This window comes from Eupeodes corollae, chromosome 2, assembly GCF_945859685.1.
Source record: "Eupeodes corollae chromosome 2, idEupCoro1.1, whole genome shotgun sequence".
Lineage (NCBI taxonomy): Eukaryota > Metazoa > Arthropoda > Insecta > Diptera > Syrphidae > Eupeodes > Eupeodes corollae.
The window spans coordinates 138,870,481-138,895,390 of record NC_079148.1 but is presented as its reverse complement, the minus strand read 5'-3'; the positions used below and the strand labels follow the sequence as shown (position 1 = coordinate 138,895,390).

Genomic DNA, 24,910 nt, shown 5'->3' with positions numbered 1-24,910 from the left:
TAGAAAATTAAGTGAAAATGAGAAATTCTTCGACTCAGACAAAGATTTTTGCCCAAAATCGAGAAGAAAAATAATTATTTTAAGGAACAAAAGATTTCGAGATTTTATTTTAATGTTTAAAATATACCGTCTGTAATTTTTTCTATATATTGTGCACGCAATCAAAGCGTTTTGAAATATTGCACACAGTGAGAGCTATTATTAAAGTGGTTAGTAATAGAAAGAAGGTATTGAAGCCAATCAAAACCAATATTTTAATTTCTGGACATTGCACAAAGTGGGAAATATTGAGCGTGGTAAGGCATTCCACATTCGTGTTGTTCTGCAAAAAAAAAATAATCTCTGTATGCATTAGAATATAAACCTGCATAGGACTCAGGGCTAATCTGACGAGCATTTTTCGTAGTTAGGGTATGGAACTATTAAATACAAAAATCACTTCGAAGACGAAATTTTCGTAAAATGAGATTTAAATGATTTGAATAGTCCTGTCAACAATGTAATGTAGGTGGAAATCCAATAATACTTTTCTAAGGTTTAAGATGGCTTTTGCTATAATCTGACTTCAAAACTAATTATATCACCTCAGTTTTTAGAAATTCAACCTTTTAAAATTTGAAAAAACGTTATGTTAGGCTTTTTAATTAGAATTAGGATTAGTTTTTGTTTTGATAAAATTCGTGAAGATTTCATAAATCTAAAATTTCTTACTTCAATATTCCGTTTAAAAATTTTAATAATCATATTTATCTTTCAAAAAATTCTCATAAGTTGTTTGTTTTCACCTGTCATACCGTAACCTTTAAAGAACAATGCATCTTTAATGATAAAACGGTTCTTAACAAAAATACGCAAATCGGTGTAGAAACAGTTTTCTCTAACTTTTTACGAATACGTAGTCTAAAGATTGAAAACTGGCATTTCTGAGTTTGAGTACATATATAGCTTACATCTGAGTATATAACCGTTTTTGGTTGTTTTTACCATATTTAATGGGCATATTTTAACTACCTGACGTATAAGCAACATTTAAAGGTGAGATTCAATTTCAGGCAGTTTTAATCATTTGAAAAGGTGTTGTTTTAATTGTGCACCAGACAAAAAAATGTTTTTTGAATTTAGAGGTTCAGAGGCCTTGGGCCAATAAAGAAGCGGAACATATAAATACAAACGGAAAAAAGAATTATCTAAAATTAAATTTTAGGGTTAACGAACGGAACATTTCGAGCTTTTTTCGCCGAAAAATCGTAGATGATTTCAATTTCATATTCATCAGTATGGGATAGTTTTTTGGCTATTTCCTTGTATTTATCAAAATAATTTTATCATCTTGTTTGTAGCATTGAATCGCTCCAAGATATCGTTCCAAAGTGTTGCAAGCAAAGCGGTTTCGAGACCACTCATCTTCTGTAGAAGGTGCGTTGATTCATTACTCACGATCTCTTTTTGATCTTTATTGGAAGATATGCTGGTTAGAGCTTTTTCAATTTCTGAATAGCAGTTTACTAAGGCTTTCGTAGCTTCAGCTCGGCAAGACCAACGAGTGTCGCTGAGCTTTTTCAAGACTAAAAACTGGCCGCGTTTCTTCTCCTATAATTTCTCAAACAGAATTCGATGCCGCTCTGTACTGGCTGTGGAAAACGTGAACAAAATCTGCACGAAATCAAATGATTGAACAGCCGATGAACAAATTACCAATTAGTCAATAATAATTAATTTTTCCAAGAATTGAAGAACACCGATTCTTCATATACAGCAATATACATATGAAAAAAAAGAGGCTGGGATGCGACCCACACTGATAACTTCCCATCCCGTCTGTCGATTTGTCTTGCTTAAAAGTTTGTCTTTATGTACTCGTATTAATTTTTACCAAATTTGCGTACTATTTTTTATGAAAAAACGGACTATTGGATTTTTAAATAAAAATTACTGAATATTGAAAACAATATTTTCTGTGAAATAAAATAAGTTTAAAGCCAATATTTTTAATTTTTGAAAAGCTATTTGAGCCGAAAGTAAATTTTTACCAAGTTTTAGTATTGTTTTTTTTTTTAGAGTTTAATTTTTTGTAAAAAAACTGTCAATTCCAATTTTTTTTAAATTTTACCGAATGTTGAAAACAATATTTCTTATAAGAGAAATTAGTTTGAAGCTATTACCTATAATTTTTTTAAAAGATATTTTAGTCGAAAATCATTTTTTACCAGCTTTTAATAATTTTTTTTTTTCGGTTTTTAATTTTTTGTTCAAAAACTATCAATTCGATTTTTTTCCAACTTTAACTGAATGTTGACAACAAGATTTTTTGAAAGATAAAAGTAAATTCAAGCCAATATCTCAAAGTTTTGAAAAGATATTTGAGTCGAAAATCAATTTTTACCAACTTTAATACATTTTTTTTTATGTTTTAATTTTTTGTAAAAAAACTGTCAATTCGATTTTTCTCAACATTTTTCAAAATGTCGGAAACAATATTTCTTATAAGAAAAAATAAGTTTGAAGACTAAATTTCAAGTTTTTGAAAAGATATTTGAGTCGAAAATCAATTTTTACCAACTTTTATACATTTTTTTTAGGTTTTTATTTTTTGTAAAAAAAACTGTCAATTAGATTTTTCTCAAAATTTTATCAGATGTCAAAAACATTATTCTTCGTTGCACAAAACTGTTTTAGAGATGAAATCATATTACAGCCGTAAAATTTTAGAGGTGACAAATTTTTTTTTCAGTTTTATTGATTTATAAAAAAACCGTTATACTGATTTTTTTTTTTTTCAAAAATATACCTGTTTGGTATCACATTACAATATATTATATAAAATTTAATTCAAGTCTCTAGCGTTTTTGTTTCGTAAGATATTTAGGGTTAACCAAAATTTGCACCTTTTTTTTTAAACTGCTATGGTAAAAAAACCACCCACGCTATTTTCTTGAGAGCCCTTTTTGAATCTTTCTGCCTTATTATCTGCATAACAAAATGTATTTGAAATTGATATCTCTTCTGGTTCTTGAGCTATGAAGGACGAAAAAAACGTCGCAAACGTAGAGACGACGTACAGACGTACGAACGTACGTACACACACACGCACAGACATCTTTCTAAAAATCTTTTATTTCGACTCTAGGGACCTTGAAACGTCGAGAAATGTCAAAATTTTCAATTTGACGAATCGGACCCATTACAATAACTTCCTATGGGAAGTTTAAAAATTGTCGAGACACGGAATCGATATCAAAGATATCAAAGGAATTTGAAACAAAAATTTGTCCAAGCCTCTATTGTGTGAAGCCCCCCGTTTGTCTAGACCCCGGAGTAAATGGAGTATACCGGCATCTAAAACACACTGATAGCATTACCCTATTTATATAATCAGCGTTTGCTTTTAAATTCATAATAAATATTGGAGCATGTCCCGATTCGATATGTAGGTATAGCATAATTGGGCGTGTTAGTTTCGAATCTAAAGATACGCTTGAAAAAATATCTTTGGGCAGCTTCGATATCTTCTATTTGCTTGTACCCATAGACTTGGATGCCATAACACAAACAGCTTTTGATAGTTTCTTCAAACACTTTGAACTTAGACTTAGGGTCAACAAGTTTGTTATTAAAAAAGTTTGACCACATACAATTTAATGCGGTTTTTGCAACTCTCACCTTATCTTTTATGTGAACACCAAAATTCAGGTTATGAGTTAATGTGTAGCCTAAATATTTAAATTCTTTTACCACTTCTAAGTTGGAACCATTGAGGGTCCAGTTGCGGTCGGTTTTAATGCTACGATTTTTGGACCTAAGGACCATGATCTTCGACTTTGTGGTGTTTATTTGGAGATCCCATAGGTTAGGTTAGGTTAAAGTGGCTGTCCAAGATGGAAACGGACACACTTAGGCCAGTTTAATGGCCCATTGTGATACCACATGGATCTTGAGGCTTCCTCCTAAGCTCTATGGAACCAGTTAGAGTCCCTTACGAAACGTGAGAGGCTGATTATACTGATATGATTTAGATCGTTTAGATCGTTAAAGAAGAATTCTCCTAGGTAATTCTTGCGTTTTCGTGCTAGAGCAGGGCATGTGCAGGGAAGATGAAGAACCGTTTCTTCCTCTTCCTCGTCCATACAGCTTCTGCAAAAGTCATTTGAGAATACGCCTAGTCTCGTGGCGTGCTTTCCTATTAGACAGTGTCCGGTTATGAAACCTATTATCGAGCTTATATGCGATCTGCTTAGAGAGAGCAAGCACCTTGAACGTTTTAAATCCAGTGTTGGCCAGATGTTTTTGTGGCTTGACACGTGGTGATGTTGGTTCACCTGGTGCCTGCCCTCCTCGCAGCGTCTTGCATTGGAGATCCCATAGATCACAAAATTGTTTTAATTTGTTTATTTGAAGCTGAAGTGTGACTGCATTATCAGTTAAGATTACCAAGTCATCGGCGTAGAGCAAAACTTTTATAGACAAATCACCAAAAGTAACACCACCAGCAATATAGTCTTCAATATCATTTATAAATAGTGAAAATATAAGCGGGCTTAAAATGCAGCCTTGAGACACACCTGTATTACACTAAACGGTTTCGATTTGCTACTACCATTTGAAACTACAGCTGTCATATTTGAGAGCAGCTGCTTATAGATTCGGATAAATTTTATCGATAACCTGATAGATGCAAGTTTAAATAATAGAAATCTTCTGTAAATGGTGTCAAATGCTGATTTAAAGTCAACGAAAAAAGAGTAAAGATTTATTTTTCTCTAAGTAACGCTTAGCAATACTCGTGAGAATAAAAATTTGGTCGATTGTCGAAAGATTAGCTCGAAAGCCCTGTTGTTTTGTTCGACCCATCTTACAAGCCTGGAATAGAGGATCTGGGTGAATATATTCCTTAGAGAACTAAGCACAGACATGCCTCGATAGTTTTCAGGTAAAATAGGGTCAAAAATCAAATGGGGTGGCGCAACAGTCCGTTGGAACCAGGGCCTAGTGGCTTACAACTCTCAACCATTCCTGTGTGCGAGTACTGTTGTCAGGAATGGAAGGGACCTACAATTTTAGGCCGAATCCGAACGGCTAGTTTGAGAAAGCACTTTTTCATGACAAGAATTACTCTTGAAGGATTTGTCAATTCCTCGCAAGAGGCAGTACCCGCGAAAATTAATTTTTTTAAATTAAGGTGGCATAGGCAGGGATTGAACCCAAGACCCCTTGCATGACAGTCCAACGCACTAACCATCATGCCACGGGTACTACGGGTAAAATAGGGTCACCTTTTTTAAAAATTGAAGAAATAGATGAGAACTGGAAAATTCCTGGAAACTGCTCTTCCTCAAACATTTTGTTGACGAGCACTAAAATAAATTCTGAAAACTGCAACGTGGCGTTTTTGTAGAACTCATAAAACTCAGCTGGTATGCCGTCCAGCCCTGCAGCCTTGTTGTTTTTAATTTTTTTTTTATCGCAATAACCATTTCTTACATTAAGAATGGAGCGTCTAATTCTTCAATATATATAAAAGGCAGTGCAAAGCTTATAGACTTCTGGCATGGATCAGCTATAAAAAGTTGTGCAAATCGCAATGTCAGTATATCCACTCCAATGGAATTTATAAATGACTTATTACGGTCACTCAAAATGCGCAAATTGGCCCAGAAAGCTTTAGAGTCATGACTACCAACCGAATTAAATGCAGTTTTTTTTTAAGTTCTTTTTTATGCTTACATAAATCTTTATAAGCGTTGTTATAGTGTAGATATAAAGTCTTATAAAACATCAATTAAATAAACATCGTTTGTGATACTGTTCTCACTTACTGCGTTTTTCAACTTAAACTTTTTGGACTTATTTAATTATAAAATATTTTTTATTTTTATTAAATATTCTTTGACTGATTGCAAAAAATATTTCACTCTTAAAATAATGCTTTAATAACCTTAACCTTTATTTAATTGTTAATTAAAAAAAGCAAAGTCATAGAACAATTTTTGTTAGTCTTTTAAGATTACGAAGCTTTGAAAATAAAAAAATTGGTTTAGTATACAAATCATACCTTTTCCAAAATTAAAAGAAACGACCTCTAAAAATATTTGATAAACCCGAGGTAATTTCAACTTAGTGACGAAGTCGCTATTAACATATGTGTTTATTAGTCATAAACTTTTTTTGCTTTTAAGCTTTTCAAAAAAAAAAATCAATCGATTTAAATACTGAAGGTCTTTAACTTTTAATGCGGACTTTGGCTTATTGAACCACAAATAATGTTAAATTAATTTCATGCTACTCAGTCGTTAAATTAAATATCCTTTTTTTAATTGTAGTTGGTTTACCACAAACTAATGGATATTGAATTTAAAAAAAAAAACAACACGGGGAATCTACGTTGTGTATGGCTTATCATGTTATTCCATTAATCCTCTCTCAAATAACTTAATACCTTTACCTGCCTGATCTGAGAGATTCATCGCGCCAATTCAACTCCCCCATGCGGGTCTATGATATTGTTTATGTTGAATGTTTCTGAGATTACAGAGATTACCTTCACAAGATTACACTTAATAATTTCATCGAATTAGTACTTATCTGTGCTTTAGATGATTAGGTTAATCCAATCCCAAGAGTGAAACAATATACAATATACATATAAATCTGTACCAACATACATACATATATATACTTTTATTTAACTAAGGTATAAGATAGAACATTTTGCTATAAACAAACCAACTAAATACCAACACCTATACCTATACCCTATATACAATATTCTGACTTTGCAATATAATTCAACTTGCAAATGATAACAACAATTAAACATGGGAATTAATTAACACCATGCTGAACCGCAGCACCAGTCGAGATCTATCTTGCAGCAATGGAGTCTTATTTATTGGTTTTATAGGATAGACTACATATCTATAGGTTTAGGAATTGTATATACATTGAGATGCGATACGATTATATAATTAAATTACTGAGGCGAAACACCGACACCAACACTAACCATTCCGTTATTCTAGCCACATTCATACCTCTACAAAATACAACACCTTTTTGGGTCAAGGATTACCATTACCATGCAACCCGCCAACCCCAAGATAAATTACACCCGATAGTGCGTTAGGCTACAAATAGCACATCCCCGCATTGCATCCCTCAATGAATTTCTAGTCGAATCGAGGCTTGATGAATGCGGAATGCACCATCACAGCACCTTTCTTAACATATATCTACTGTAGGCCCAGGATCTGTCTGCCGGCTGGCTACCCATATAATAACACCAAGCCGTGCCACTGGTCGACGCCAGCCGCCACCACTTTATTGCCCTATATCCTCCCAGACATACCCGACGGATAACGACGCAAGGATAACGAATTGGGGAATAATTCATTCAATAGGATTCCAGCGTTGGAATTCGTTCTTATATGAAATTTGTATCCTTTCCTCTGATAATAATAATTGTCCATCACCGGAAACGGAAATACTCTCACACACATTTTAACACACACATCCACTCCACATCCATCACAGCAACTACTGTAACTGTCCTATATTGCGGTGGAGAATCTTTTCATCTTCTCGCGCTTTATGTTGGTCCCTATAATTCCACTGCTCATACATATTGTAAAGGGGATCAAGGGGACAAGTTGGTTGGCCACCAAGGCAGCTTAATAAATCAATCATTGTTATGCTTCTGTTTTGTTATATCAAAGGTATATGTATCCCTACATATATGTATTTAGTTTAGGTATACTCGTATGGACATCACCGCACAAAGGACAAGTTGACATGTCCAAGGATTGTTTGACATATTGCTTCGTATGCATATCCAGTTGAGTGACTTTTATTATTGTTTGCTTTAATCCTGGCAGGTTACTTTATCCTATTGATGTTGTGTTAACTTATATTAGTATAGTGTGAGTGTGAGTGAGAATGCGAAGACCACGACAAGGCTAACGCTGATGATGAGGCTGAGGATGTTCATTATGTTTTATTTTTATTTTTATTTCCTGTAAACATAAGCTCAATGACAAAATTGTTAACATGTCTTGAGAGGATGGTGTTTTTGGATGGAATTAAACGAAAATAATATCTATTATAGGCAAAATCATGTCCTGATGCCCACGATAAGTTACAATAATTTATTACCGAAATAACAGGGAAGTTATTTGGTGATTTGGTTCAATAATCCTATTAAGTTTTTGATTTTATCATCAACTTAATTGTGAAAGAGCCTTTTCAATTCTAAAATGTCCTTTTCCTATAAGACTTAAATTTTATTGGTTGAATAGCAGAAGAAGTTTCTAGATGAAAAATTAATTTGATGACAAAAATGTAAACAAGTTTCGAGTTCAACCCTTGGAAAACAATAAAAAACTCAATATTTGACAGTTGACTATTAAGAAATTTGAAAAGCTTAAAGAAATCTACGAATTTCGTAGACTTTCGTTAAATGCTCTAGACTTGAAATTGACACTTTAAATTTCCGCTTTACATCACCAAATGGTCACAAACTCTGAATTATTCGATTATGTGCTACCTTCGAAGCTAAACAATTGTCTGATCAAGCTTGCTTTCAGACTTTTTGAAAAAAGGTCACCAAACTTTTATTAATCCCCAAAGATCTTTTTTTCATATGCCCATATGACAATAACCTCCACATTTTTAAAGACTGCTTAGTTCATATCATTAGACAAAGTTTTTAAAATTTTATATATGTACATGCAAAATTAATAAGAAGTTCCTAATTTTCGAAAACATGGTTTTACTTACGAACCCTCAGATCCGTTGGAGTGTGTTAAATGTTTTTGTGGAGATGGTTAAGAAATATATGTTATGTATTTAAACGCTTAAACTTCACTATAGCTTTTCCTATGAGACATAAAGTTTAAATTAATCCTTAAAATAAATTTCTAAAGTTAAAACTTTGTTTTGTAACAGACGCTAAATTTTATGAGATGAACAAAAGGAAAATAAAACAACGTCATTTACTTAGAAAATGTTTATGGAACTTTGGTGTTGCATCTTTCATGTGTGCTTAAGGTAGAGTAAAGTTCTATGTAAGATAAATTTTGAAACATAAGTTTAATAAGATATTTTTGATAATTTATAGGTTTGTGAATTTGATTACTTGTGTGGGGAAAAATTGATTTTTAAATAATTTTTTGATGAATTTTTATGGCATAACCTAATCGATAAATGTTTACATGATAAGGTTAGCTTTTACTTTATATGACTTTTACTTTAATTGATTTCTTACTTGAATTTAAAAAGTAGTACACTTTATTCTGAAATACCCGTGTTTACAAAAATAACCAAAAGTTTTAAAGGGTGGTGAGTTCTTAAGGACCGATGTTGAATGTGAAATACGTCTAAACGTCAAGTTTTGTTCTGCATTTCATTTGACATTATTCAATTCCAAATTGACTCAATTTGAACCATGGAAAGATATACAGTCGTTGGAAAAATTATTTGTACAACGTAAAATTTACACAGCATCTCTTCATTGGAGCTTCATTTCTTTAAAAATAATAACGATATTGTCAATATTTATTTGTATTAATAATGAATACATTTTCTCACAACAGTACATAAAATAACAAAACTGAACTTCTAACGGTTCATTTTAAAAACATAAAAACCAAAGTGGCAAAATTACTTGCACATTATGTTAAACCGGTGGAATTATGTTAACACACTTTTTTGAAAAACAAAACTCTGCTTTGAAAAAAGCATTACCTATTAAGTTGTACTTCCTCCTTTTGCCGCAATAACAGCAGTGAGGCTTCTTTGCGTTGAGTTTATCAAGTTTTAAATTTGTTGTGGCGGAACCGTACTCCAAGCTGTTATAAACTCTTCCCAGGTTTGATTTGAAAATCTTCCAATGCCCTGAGGAATTTTTGATTTTACAAGATGTCAAACATTTTCAATGACATTTAGGTCAGGGCTCTGCGGGGGCCATTTTAAAACTTCTTGGTCTCCCCAGATAAAAAAGTTTTTATTGTATGGGCCGTATGTATGGGAGCATTATCTCGTTGAAGGATGAAATTACTCCCGATGAATATTGACCCCGCCACTATAGTGCAACATAATTTAGTATTTCCAAATAATGCGACTTTGTCATAGGGTTGGAGCATCTAACAATAATTTGTCTCACCACACAATATGATATACATCCCCATATCATTATTTTACCTCCTTTGGAATGCCTTGTGGGTTGTGTAACGGGTCGTTTTTTTAATGGACGTTTATCTTTGATTGATTGATTGTTTATCTTAATTTTTGCTGCCGAAACACTAGATCGGAACTCAGAAACGATAGCCACGCGCTTTTCTGTTGAAATTTCATCATTCAACATTTTCACCTCAGTGGATTCGTAAATAAGTAGAATTTACGCATTCGGGTGAATGATTATCCAAGCGTGAATGACAAAAAATCAATGCACCCACAAGAGTGAGTACTATTTATGAGATGGCGGCATCGACGCGTCGGGCCGTATTTTTTTTCCACTGAGTCGAATCAGGCAGTTACTGTGAATAGTGTTCACTATTTTGTGATGATAACGAAATTTGCATGGCCCAAATTTGACGATATGGATGTAGAAGATATGTGGTTTCAACAGGACTGTGCCACTGGCAGTAGTATCGTGTCGATGTCATTAGACTTCTTACGTTGGCGTTATTTGAAAAGGCGTACGTCGATAAGAAACAATGAAAGAGCAAACTGATGATATAATTTGTCAAATTATGGGCATATATCTTCAATTATGTCTTAGCTTCATCAAAAATTAGGACCATCCGATGGAGGCTTGTCGCTAAACTTACGGTGGCCATTTGGCCGATATTTTTGTCCATACATTATTAAATAAAAAAATAAAATACATATATTATCATTATAAAAAGAAATTACATTAATTTAAAAAATAATCTGTGTTTTATCAACATCCGTCTTGAAAAGTTAACCACCCTTTAAAAACAACCAAAGGTTATATAAAATAACTAATGCTGTTAAGCAATAACCAAAGATTATAAAAATAACAAAGGGTTTTAAGAATAATCCAATGTTTGAATATAAAAAAAAGTTTATAAGAATAAACAAGGCCTTTCTAAAACCCAAGGTATTAAAAATAACAGAAGATTACTTTGGTAAAACAAGTACAAAATAACCGTGGGTACAAAATAGAAGTGTTTAAAAAAGATTACCAAAGAAAGAAGCTATATGAGTAACCTTGGTACTGAAATAACCTTAATTGTAAAATAACCGCGACACTAAAATTGGTCAAACTTTAGAATAAACAGTTATACAAATTACCATGGTTATTATTTTTAATTCCCTATAGTCTGTACGTACGTAGTTCAGTACAGATATCGACTTGAACTATATTTTGTTTTACAGATTATAATGCAAAAAGATACAGAAAGGACTCTCAAAAAAAGTGACAATTTTTGGTTAACTCTGAGTGTCCCACATACCAATAACGCTAGAGACTTAAATTAAATTCACAATTATTATATTGTAACTTAATATCAAAAAATATGTTTTTGAAAAATTCCCAATTAAAACATTGTTACATTGTTATTTTGTCTCCAAAACAATTTGGTGCAATGAAAACAATGTATTTAATATCTTAACATTTAAAAAAATCGTTACTCGTTACAGTAAAACTTTGGGAAAATCGAATCTACAGTTTTTCTTATAAAAAATAAAACCTTCGAAAAACATTAATTAAAGTTAGTAAAGATTGATTTTTGACTCAAACATATTTAGAAAATTTGAGATATTGGCTCGAAATTATAAAAATAAAAGTCTTATTACTTTTTTATTACTTATTGGATATATTTATTTAAGCAGAATATATATGTTGACCAAAAATATAGTGAAGGAAAAGCTTCTAAAAACCTTCATTAAAAGAGTTGAAACTAATGGGAGGCGGTGAAGCTTTAGATAGAACCAAGTTTTACAATATCAAATCAAATCAAATGGGGTGGCGCAACAGTCCGTTGTGAACCAGGGCCTAGTGACTTACAACTCTCAACCATTCCTGTGTGCGAGTACTGTTGTCAGGAATGGAAGGGACCTACAATTTTAGGCCGAATCCGAACGGCTAGTTTGAGAAAGCACTTTTTCATGACAAGAATTACTCTTGAAGGATTTGTCAATTCCTCGCAAGAGGCAGTACCCGCGAAAATTATTTTTTTTTAATTAAGGTGGCACAGGCAGGGATTGAACCCAAGACCCCTTGCATGACAGTCCAACGCACTAACCATCATGCCACGGGTACCACAAGTTTTACAATATACTCAAGGAAATAAATAATTAATAAGTATGTAAATATAAGTCATAAATAAATAAATAAATAATAAGTTTTTAAGCATTGAACATTAACTAAACGAATAGCGAAATAAATAAATAACTTTAAAAACAAATTAAAACAAATTATTTAAATAAATAAGTAATAAATAAATAAACAAGAATAAATAATAATAATTTTACAAATTAACAAATACTGGAAGAGTTTGGATACTACACAATATTAATATGTAATATATATATGTATACGTAATTTTTTTTAAAATATATATATATTAACTAGACAGGTTTGCTATCAATTCGTTGTCGGAAGAATTGCATGCTATGTTATATCTCTCATAAAGCCTTGAAAGTCTTAACGATATAAGTTCAATATTACAAATTTGGTGCAGTTCTCCTGTCGAAAAATGTCTCGGAAGATTCAACATCAATTTCAAGACTTTATTTTGAATGATTTGTAACCTACGAACGTGACTTATATCACATCTGCCCCATGCTGGAGAACCGTAAAATATTATTGCTTGAAATACAACTATGTATATCAACAACTTATTTTTTATGCTCAATTTAGATTTACGGTTAATGAAAGGGTATACAACTTTTATTGTGATATTAACTTTTTTCACTATTTCTTGAACATGTTAGCCAAAAGTAAGGGTTTTATCGAGGTATACCCCAAGATATTTTGCACTTGTTTGCCAACCTGTACTCATTCCGCAAATAACTAGGTTATTAGTTGGCAAAAAATAGACTTTTCTTTTCCGAGTGAAAAAGACAGCCTGTGTTTATGAAGCATTTTTTTTTATTTTCCAAGCATTACAGTAGCTTTGTATTTAATTTAATGCAGATTGCAAGTTAGCTTCTATGAAGAATCAGAAGAAAAGATACAGGTATCATCGACAAAAATTGCTTTTCACAGTTTAGGAAGGAGGGGAAATCATAAGTGAAAATTTTATAAAAGATTGGGCCAAGTACAGAGCCTTGAGGTACACCTGCACTTACATCAAAAGCATCAGAAAAGCTATTGTTTACAGTAACTCTAAATGTCCTGTTTCTTAAAAATGATTGTACAATCTTTATGACATACTTTGGAAAGTTTGGAATCAAAAGCTTATGTAGCAAAGCGTCGTGCCAAACGGTGTCAAACGCCTTTTCAATGTCAAGGAACACCGTACCTGTGCTTTTTCCTTCATTGATTTTTTTTTTAATATGATTGGTTATTCTATATACTTGGTGAACTGAATTGTGGAAGGCGCAAAATCCAAACTGTTCTAGTTGAAGTATATCGTATCTCTCAACATGTGTTGTTATTTTTTTTTTAATTACTTGTTCAAAACATTTACTTATTGAGCTAAGTATACTGATCGGCCTGTAATTGCAAGGGATATCTGCAGATTTGCCTGGTTTTAAGAGTGGAATAATTTTAGCTAATTTCCAACTAACCGGAAAATAATTTTATTTAAAACAGGAATTAAATAAGTACTGAATGTATTTTATTCCTGCTGTTGGAAGATTCTTAAGATACAAATTCTTAAGCTTGTCAAAACCTGCTGTTTTTCTGTTTCTAAGAGACGAGATAATAGTTTTAATATCATCTAAAGAGACCACATCATCTGGAGATTCAACATCTGAAAGATCTAAAGAATTAATAGAATTATTTACTAAAGTCTCAATAATGTTATTTGTGGTTCTATTGCCTGAATGATTGTTAGAAAAACTTTGTGCAAGTACGTTTCCTTTTTTAAAAGCAGGAACAATTGAATTTTTCTTTTTTATTATTTTTATAATGTTCCAAAATAGCTTACTTCCAGTTTTTAAACTTTGAAGTTTTTGGTTCCAAGTTCTGTTTCTGAAAGCGAGAATTTGATCTTTAATCAACGCGTTGAGAAACTTAATCTGTGAGATATAATACGGATCTCTAGTTCTTATCCACCTTCTACGATTGATGTTACGAATCTTGATAATTTGGACAATGTTTGAAGGTAGGTTATTACCTGAATCACATCGTATGGAATTGCTTTATTAGCGCTTTCTAGGATAGCAGTTTTAAATTTGAAACATCCATATCTATCTGTTGAACATTAAGTTCATCCAAATGAATGTTATTCATTATTCTTAACCTTGATAGCATTTCTCTTTTATATAAAAAAGAGAAATGCATTTTTCAGATCTAAATTATAATTTCTTTGTTGTAAAGGTGAAACCAGAGTACGGATTAGAACTGGTAAATGGTTTGAGCCTAGTTCTTTTATAACAACGGGATGAGTAAACAGATTTGGGATGTTTGTTAGGAAAATATCCAAAGTAGACGGGTTTGCCCTACTATTACTAGGATAATATTTTGGCTCGAGAGGATAAAGTACATTGAACGAATACCTTGAGTTTATATTTTCAAGTATATTGCCCCAAGTATTGGCTCTTGTACAGCCCCATCTCTGATTTCTGCAATTAAAATCTCCACCAACTAAAAATAACTCATTTGAACTAATAACCTTCCTTAGATCATTGTTAAAGTTGAAACGTTTTTCGTTTGAAGTTGCACCACCCGGAAAATAAACAGAAATAATGTTTAAAGCTGAACCATTTGAAAAACGTTATTCTCTATCTAAACGATAACAAATATAATCATGATTACCTAAACTTAATCTCTCATTAGGAGAGAGCCAAGTTTCGGAAACTAGGCCTACATCAACATTATGCCTTCTGAGAAAGGCAAACAATTCTATTGTTTTATATCGAATGCTTTGAGCATTCCAACATATTATATTCGTGGATGTATGATTCATGGTGTTTGTTTATATAAATATTTTGCTAATCGTGCAATAGTATTAAATTGTTCTGCTTTTGTATTACAATTGTTTAACAGTGTTATCATCTCCGCCGTAAGTTGGTTTATCTCTTCTAAGAAAAACAGATCACTCGAGCTGTTGCCACCAGTCTTTGTATTGTTTGCCCACATATGAGAGACGGGTACTAAAAAAACTATACTTAAACTTAGTATAAGTTTTCTTTCGACTCAAATTTCTTTTCAAAAATTAAAAATGTTGGCTTCAAACTAATTTTTTCGACATTCAGTTAAGTTTTTATACAAATCCAACAGTTTTTTCAGAAAAAAAATTAAAATCCACAAAAAACAGTATCACTTTAACAAAATTAGATTTGATGAAATCAAACTACATTATGTTAAGAATATTGTTGTTATTTTTAAATTTGTTAGGAATAATTCAACTAACAACTTTTTTAATACAACATGAAAACCTACAAACTTTTAAGCAAGACAAATCGACAGGTAGGATGGGAAGTTATCTGTCTGGGTCACATCTCAGCCTCTTTTTTTAGAATATTGCACACTTTAAGAATAGTAGACGAAAATTCCATCGAATAAGCTATTTTCTTGATTATTACGAAAATGTGCACTTTTACACAAAAAAAGAAAAAACATTCGAGCAAGGTTAGTTTTATATTATATGGTATTAAGATACAAGTAAGAGTTAATTTTTAATTTATTTGACGCAGTGTTCAAAAAGTTGTGAAAATTTTATGGCAATGTCTTTTAAATATAAGCACTATTCTTAAAACGGAAAAAAAATTGATATACCATCCATTCTATAGAATATCCCTTGTACAAAAAAAAATTGTTTAATTTAAATTAACTTTGAACTTTTATTTCCTTATCCAATTCCATCAAATCTATTTTTAACATCAAACAACATTACTTTTTGTATACTCAGAATACAACATAAATAATTCAAAAGCTCAATTACTAATAGCATTTTTGTTTATTTGCCAGAATCTATTAAGTCAAAGTAAATTGCCGCATGTTTCTAACAGGGAAATTATTATTATTGTAAAAAGCTGTCAACATTCTTGTCATACACACATAAATATAAAATTACCTTCACACCAAAATCTATTTTTGTTTAATTATAAATAAACCTACTTAAGCCCTTAATATTTATGATCCTTCTTTAGTACCCATACCTGTTTTGTATTCATATATTTTTCTCTTTAAAAATGACTTGAATTAAATATACAATCGCCATTAAAGAGTATACAAGTCAGTGTCCTCTGTCCCATGTCTCCAACTTAGTAATTATTTTTCAATAACATTAAGACAATGAATAATCATCTTTTACTTAAATTATACTCATTACAATTTCCTTGTTTGTTCAAGGCCATGAAATTGATATTACTTCATCCAACACCCACCTCCAGTCTTTTTCTTTCTCCCACAACCACGAGTCCAGGCTACCCCTTCGATCTAGATCCTTGATAGCTGACCAAAAGTATATTTTCTTTATTTTTTTTATTTCGTCGACCAAAACGAAACAAAAAGAAAACAATGAAGAATTTTTTCTTTTATTTTTCTGCGTCTGTAGCGAACATTTTTGGTCAAGCATTCGACTTGTCTTACAATATAATTCATCAATCACACTCAAGGCAAAAGTGACTATTTATCTTCCACAATAAATCTCGGAAAAATCCATTGTCAATTGCCATGTTTAAGTATTCTGGCCTAAGTTATACTTAGTTGTATTTTATTTTTTTTATTTGGCCATTTCAACCCGATTTCCTTAGCCGACCAAAAGACTTACAGGACGACATAGAAATACAAGAAACATTGTTTTGCCTCCTTCTAACTGTACACAATGTACATAGGTATATGACTGACTGGTGGATGATTAATTAAGTTAATCGCATTATATGATGGTAACTTCGTTCTTTTCCGGGCCCGGCCAGGCCCTACCCGGCCAGCCCATTCTAAATATTAATTTTTTTGTTTATTTTGTTCCACCTTTTTCGAGTTAACGTTCTGTTTTTGTTGTTTCTGTTGCCTTTTTTTTGATTTTTCTGTTTTATTTGATCTCGTCGGAGATTTTTCGTGTCAGATCCAAGAGGCGGGAAATCCTATAAGACATCGACCTATAGACACACTTTGGACGGTTCCTTTAACACAACAGTCTTGTTCCAGAAAGCAAAAGCAAAAAAAAACAATAAGAAGAACTTAAATAAGTAACAAGTTTTTGATTAAGGATTCCCTAACGGTGCGGCAATTTGCGTGTTTGCCTGGTTTTTCTTCTTTTTTTTTCTACCACCTTGATTTTTGTCGCCTCCCATGGGAAAGTCATAACCCACAGAACAAACATTGAAACTAATCAAAGTGAGTACATAATCCACTTAATAAATAATATACTCGGCTCGTGTATGTTTACCTGTTCCTCCAATGCTACCCATAACCACATCAATATATAAATCTTTGTAATGGTTTTAAGGACAATTGTGTCCCTTAAGATGATCAAAAATTCTGCAGAGATATAAATCTTTTGAAAATAAAAATGTCCTTAAAGTAAATAATGTTTTGCGTATGTTTACTTTGTGTTTTAATGCACATTTAAAACGCATTTTTCAAATGTACATAAAGGCTTTAATGTATCGCACAGTTCTAATGGAACACGCATGAAGGTCTATTGTTTTAATGACTTGAATAACCTACTAAGCTTGTTTTGAGTTCCTTGAAATACATTTTATTACATAAAAGGTAGTGCAAATATTACATCATTATAACTTGATTGTACTTTAAATGAAATGACTCATTTAAAGTGCGTGTGAGGACATTACATAACCAGAAAATCAAAGACTTCATGTAAATCTTTAATAATCAGAAAATCAATAATCAGATTTAGATTGTTTGAAAGTTGGAAATCCAAAAACAAACAATTTGACAGGTGAAAGTTCAAAGAAAAATGGTGTAAGGAAAGACAACTTGTAACCATTGGTTGTAATAAAAGTTTGAACATTTTAAGTAAGTATGGTCAGAGTATTGATCAGAGAGTCTGAATCATTGGTATAAACACAATATACACTTTCAAAAATATTTAATATCAGTGCTGTTGAGTTCGAAAAAGTGCAGTAAAATCATAATGGTTGCAAGGAATTTAATGATTTAGGAAAAATTTCTTTGGATATTGAAAACACATTGTTTTCTGGTTTAATGAGATATTTCTTTAAATCCAAGAATTTCATCGGACGGAACTGTTTTCAATATTAGAGTTGTCAACACTTAAATACACATATGATGATTAAGTCTTCAATTGTCCAAAATAAGTCTTTAAAAAGTTCTGAAACAATTACGGTACAGAACTTGTTCGAATGTAAATAATTCGTGCAAATGCAAGCACAACTTTAAATATTTGAACATTCATTTGTTTTTAAATTCATTTAGTTCATTTTTTAATAATAATAAATACGTTCCACAAATTGTTAAATAAGATGAAAATGTCATTTGAATGTCAAGATTATATAAGAAAATTAATGGATTGTATGTATTTTGGTATTGTACACTAGGTCATATGATAAAATTAAAGATCATTCTAAGTACAAATTTGAACAAGACAACGTCTTTTCTTTATAATATTTTTAACCAATCTAATTTATAAATCTTTGCTAAGTCTCTAGATGAGAACATTTGGTCCTTCGAGCCTTAAAATACGAACTAAAAAACTTTAAAAGAACAATATAATACGTGCGGTGTGTGCCCCGATATTAAAATAAAATAAAAACCGAATTTACGATTCGTATAAAAATAGATACGTGATTTAAATTGTGCATTGAACAAATCGTTTTTAATCACGAATTGATATTTAACAAATTAACTTAAAACTAATTTATTTAACTTAAATTTAACTTAAAACTAATTTATGAACAAGTGTCCAGCAAAGACACTAATAACATTAACATCGTTCATCAACGTGACGTCGTCGTCGGCAGCACCAGCAGCAGCAGCGTCAGCATCAGCAGCAGTAGCAGTTGCAGAGAAGCAGTAAGTTTTGCTTTGTGTGTTGTAAACTTGTCTATTTGATTTCTTCGTCATTTCTGTCAATTTTAAAAGAAATTAAATATTATTATGGCTGAAACCAAAAATTACAAATATGGTGAGCTACAAAAAGACCTTTTAGCTAAGGTAATAAGAGATCTTACAAATTTCAAAAAGTCTCCAAAAGACCGTAAGGTAAAAGCCTATGCTTCAGCTCGTCTAAGCAAGTTAGAAGAAGATGTTCTTTCGGCAAAAACTTATAATGAAGCCATCATTGGAGGTGGTATGCTAGAAGAAGAAATGAAAGTTGAAGAGTTAAAGGTAGTATATGAGCAAATCAACGAAATATACCTCGAATACCGCACAGAGCTGGTGGAAACAATCGAAAAATCCTCATCCATCGCTGCCACCCCTCCAATCCTAGGGGTGCCGCCCAGTAATACAGCTGCACCATCGACGTATTCGGGGATAAGACTTCCACGAATCGATTTGCCAAAATTCGATGGTTCATATACTACCTGGCGTGCATTCCACGACAAATTTCAGGCTCTTATCCACAATAACAAGAGTATTGAAGACATCGATAAGCTTCATTTCTTGCAGTCGTGCTTGACTGGTGATGCAAATCGGTTTTTACAGAATTTTTCTGTGGAGGCTGCCAGTTACGATAAGGCTTGGGATTTGTTGAAGGATCGATACGATCATAAGCGCATTCTTGTACATACTCAAATGCAAACGCTTTTTGGTCAACCTTCTTTATCTCGTGAGACTGCTACGGGCCTTAAGGATCTTTTGTACACAACAAAAGAATGTTTTCATGCACTTGAAAAAATGGATGTACCTGTTTCCAGTTGGGACACCGTCCTTATATGGTTCCTTTATCAGAAGCTTCCACACTCTTGTCAAAAGCTATGGGAAGAAAAATTAGGTAACAGAAAAGATTTGCCTACATTTAAGGAATTTACCGAGTTTTTGGAGATCCGTTTTAGAACTCTTGAAGTTATTGGTCAACAGGAGCATGAAGCAGCATTCCGGACTAAAGAGGAGCCATATTTAAAATCAAAGCCACGCGTACAACCAGCTAAGACAAAAGTCATGCATGCACAGCAGATCGTCAAACAGCCATCAAAAAACGCAGACAAGAGCAACACCGTGGAGAAATTAATTTGTAAGCTGTGCAGTCAAGGCAAACACACATTGAGAAAGTGTCAACAATTCCTCAACATGGATGTCAAAGGTCGACAAGAAGTTGTTTCCAGACTCAAGATATGTGAAAATTGTTTGTCCTACGGGCATCTTGTGGCAACGTGCTACAGTTTCACATCGTGTTATTTTTGTCAAAAAAGACACCATTCGCTGCTACATGACAAACAGCAGCATGCAAGTGGAAGCAACACACACATGCAACAGCAATCTTCAAGCAACACACAGATACAACAATTTCCTGCAACTAGTGCTTCATCTCAGGCGAAAACATTCCAGACGTCAATAAATCCGAATGCTCCTGTGTTTCAACCATCGGTTGAACAACAACTGCAGTCAACACAAGGACAGTCATTTAACTACCACGCGTCGCAAAGTGGTTACGCACACCAGGTGCTCATGGCGACAGCGGTAGTAAAGGTACGGGCAGCAGATGGTAAGTTACGTCTGCTACGTGCTCTCATCGATACAGGGTCAGAAAGGTCCTTCATCACTGAAGCAGCAGCACAACTTCTGAAATTAGAAAGAAAGCGTACAAATGTTGAGGTATCCGGGTTAGGGTTGGTCAACAACGGCACTGCGCAATACTCCGTCGAAGTAAGATTTGCTTCACGCCACTCGACGTTCGAGACTGCCATCCAGGCGTTGGTCTTCAAGTCGTTGACTGGCCATCTCCCGACCCATCGAGTGATACCTGGCATTTGGAAACATTTGAAAGGCCTTTCTTTAGCTGATCCTCATCTCTATGAGCCTGCACCCATAGACTTACTGCTCGGTAGTGAAGTTTGCGCCGAAATACTCCTTCCTGAAATAAGACGTTCGGAAAATGGAGTTGGACCAATAACACAAAACACCGAACTGGGGTGGGTTGTGTTCGGGAAAGTTTCAGCCGAAATTCCTGAGCAAGTTCGAAGCTTCGTTCAAATTACTGACCTGAGTTCGCAGTTGGAGAAGTTTTGGGAGATGGAGGAGATGCCTTTTCAGAAGCAAGATACTGAAGAAAACATTGCTTGCGACAATCATTTTGAGCGACACACAACACGTTTACCTAACGGGCGTTACGAAGTGAAGTTACCGTTTAAAGGTGAAAAGCATCCAGCAATGGGATCTAGTAGAGAAAACGCTTTTCGACGATTTCTACATCTTGAAAAGAGGCTAGATTCGAATCCAAAGCTGGCTGAAGCCTACAAAAACTGCATCAAAGAATATGAAGAGCTTGGTCATATGGAAGAGGTAGATGGCAATGATGCGGTGCTTCAATCCCCATTCCACTATTTCTTACCACACCATGCGGTTTTCAAAGAAGCGAGTTCTACAACCAAATTGAGGGTAGTATTCGACGCTGCAGCGAAAACGTCCGATGGAAAATCCCTAAACGATTGGTTGCTTGTGGGTCCAAAATTGCAATCAAGTATCATAGATCTTGTTCTGAAATGGCGGACTCACCGAGTAACTTTCACGGCCGACATCGAAAAGATGTATCGACAAATTTTCGTCAATCAATCAGACCGATACTATCAACTCATTTTGTGGAGAGACAGGAAGACGTCACCTGTAAAAATATTTAAAATGAACACGGTTACTTTTGGTACAGCAAGTGCACCATACATTGCTATCAAAATTTTGAAAAAGGTAGCTGATGATGAAAATGAAAATTTTTCTTTGGGGGCGAAGGCTGTCCGTGAAGACATGTACGTTGACGATCTAATAAGTGGAGCTGACACCATTGAAGAAGCACGAAAGAAACGTGACGAAGTTAAGCAACTTTTGGCAACAGCAGGACTCAACCTCAGAAAGTGGACATGCAACACAAAAGAACTTATGGAAGATATTCCAGTTCAGGATAGAGAACTTGATTTTGAACTTCCGTTCAACCTGTCAAAAAATCATGTCAAGACTTTAGGCATCAAGTGGTTCCCCATAGACGACTTCTTCTCGTATCAAGGTCTGCAATCTGCAACAGAGTCAACGACAAAAAGATCCATGCTATCAACTATAGCCAAATTATTCGATCCTTTGGGCTGGATCTCACCATGCATCATCACTGCAAAGCTTATGATGCAGCGTTTATGGGAGCTTGGCTGCGACTGGGACGATCCAATTCCAGCTACTTTGAAGAAAGATTGGGATGCTTTTCTCCGAGAACTCCATCTGATCGAACGGCTGCGGATTCCAAGATGGATCCAGTTGAGCAAGACGAATAAGGCGATCGAGCTTCATGGATTTTGCGATGCTTCTATGAAGGCTTACGGTGCAGCAGTGTACGTACGAGTCCTGGATAGTAAAGGCAAAATTCATGTCAATCTTCTTTTGTCAAAGACAAAGGTAGCACCAAATCAACGTACAATAACTCTACCTCGTCTTGAGCTTTGTGGCGCAGTAGTGTTGGCAGAGTTGTTACAATACACCAAGGAAGTGCTAGAAATTCCAGATGTGAAGACGTACGCATGGACAGATTCCACAATTGCACTTGCCTGGATACGTGCCACTCCCGCCAAATGGACCACATTCGTATCCAACCGTGTGTCGGAAATCCAGCGGTTAGTGGGGATCGATTGCTGGGGACATGTCGCAACGCTTCATAACCCAGCCGATCTGGCGTCCAGGGGTGTATATCCATCGGAACTGGAGTCACTTACGTCGTGGTGGAATGGTCCAGAGTTTCTGCGAATAAAATGGGTATTCGATCTTCCAGATCAACCCACCGAAATAGACGTTGTAGAAGAACAACGCACAATAAAGGCATTCACTATACATGCGAGAAAAAGTGATAGCATATTACAGACTATCTACAACTTTTCGAGTCTTCTCAAGGTTATAAGAATTATCGCCACCTGTTATCGTTTCATAACAAGATGTCGACCCAAGTTGGGACCTAATACAGGATCACTTAAACCAAAAGAGTTGGAAATTGCCCTCCTATTCATTGTCAAAGCAGCACAAAAGGAAATGTTTGAAACCGAAATTCAACTAATTCGTGAAAACAAAACACCAAAGGCCTTACGGGCGTTAAACGTGTTCATCGATGCTAATGGGGTCTTACGAGTTGGAGGACGTTTGGAGAACTCTCTGCTTCCCTATGAATCTCAACATCCAATATTGCTCCAAAACAACCATCACTTTACGAGTCTGGTTGTCCGAGATGCTCATAAGAACACACTTCATGGCGGTATCCAACAAATGATAAGCTATATTCGAAAACGATACTGGATTGGACAAATACGAAGAAGCGTTAAATACCAACTGCATAGATGCCCTTCATGCTATCGCCAAAAGGCATCCGCAATGCAGCAGTTAATGGGAACTTTGCCTGCAGCGAGAGTACGTATGTCTCGACCGTTTAGTCATACCGGCGTTGACTATGCAGGTCCAATTGATATCAAGTCCTGGAAGGCACGCGGTGCAAAAATCCTTAAAGGTTACTTTGCAATTTTTATATGCTTAGCAACTAAGGCTATTCACTTAGAAGTTGTTTCAGATCTCACAACACAAGCGTTTTTAGCAGCATTTAAGAGATTTACTGCCAGAAGAGGAAGCTGTGTGAAGGTATATAGCGACTGCGGAACTAATTTTGTTGGTGCTCATAACGAATTAGCAAGAATGTTGAAAGATGCACAACATGATTGGAAGGAAATTGCGGAAGAATTAGCAAATCACGGTACAGATTGGCATTTTATTCCCCCGGCTTCTCCACACTTCGGTGGGTTATGGGAAGCGGGTGTGAAATCGGTCAAGTACCATCTAAAGCGAGTTGTAGGAACAGAAAGGCTAACATTCGAGGAGCTCGCGACGCTTCTAGCACAAATAGAAGCGTGTCTGAATTCGAGGCCTCTTTGCCCTCTTTCCGACAGCTTAGACGATTTGAATGCACTCACGCCCGCGCACTTTCTAGTTGGCGAATCGTTACACGCTATACCACAAGGCGAACTCGATAACAACATTACGCATAATGATCGATGGAAACGCGTCCAAGCTCTATCAGAAGGATTTTGGCGAAAATGGAATTCAGAATATCTGGCAAGACTTCAGCAACGGCCAAAATGGACACAAGTCAAAGAACCGCCAAAAATAGGAGACTTAGTTCTTCTTAAGGATGAACGACTTCCATCGACCTACTGGAATCTTGCAAGAATCGAAGAAACTCATACCGGATCGGACGGGTTGATACGCGTCGTGACGGTTAAAACACAGAACGGGCAATTGAAACGGCCAATAACAAAAATCTGCCTGCTACCATCAAACAAAACTGCAGAACAAATAGCCATCGTATGAAATCACGCAAAAAAATGTACTCAAATAATTAATCAATTAAATATTAATATTTATTAATAATACAAAATCAATATAACAAAATTATGCAGTAAATTTATTACAAACTTCTGAAAAATCTGAAAACACAAATTCATTAAAATAAAAGAAAAACACATAATTATAATTTTATTAATTTATTTATTGATGTTATCTAAATTAAGGTACACATATTAATTTTTTTCGTTCGAAAAACAAATAAATTTTTCCATTTTTTGTATTAAAACTTAAACTAACAATTCTATAAATTAAACAAAATAATTATACGTCAACTGGAGC

At 34.1% G+C, this 24,910-nt stretch overlaps 1 protein-coding gene across 1 annotated transcript in view; it reads left to right on the top strand.

The window, feature by feature from the left end:
• The window catches only part of LOC129945262 (uncharacterized), a 79,875-nt gene that overhangs the window by 21,452 nt on the left and 33,513 nt on the right, over positions 1–24,910 (top strand). Inside the window, 3 exon segments of the mRNA XM_056054920.1 lie at positions 19,014–19,126; positions 19,298–21,955; positions 21,998–24,589. Coding sequence (XP_055910895.1) covers positions 19,014–19,126; positions 19,298–21,955; positions 21,998–24,589 — 5,363 coding nt within the window.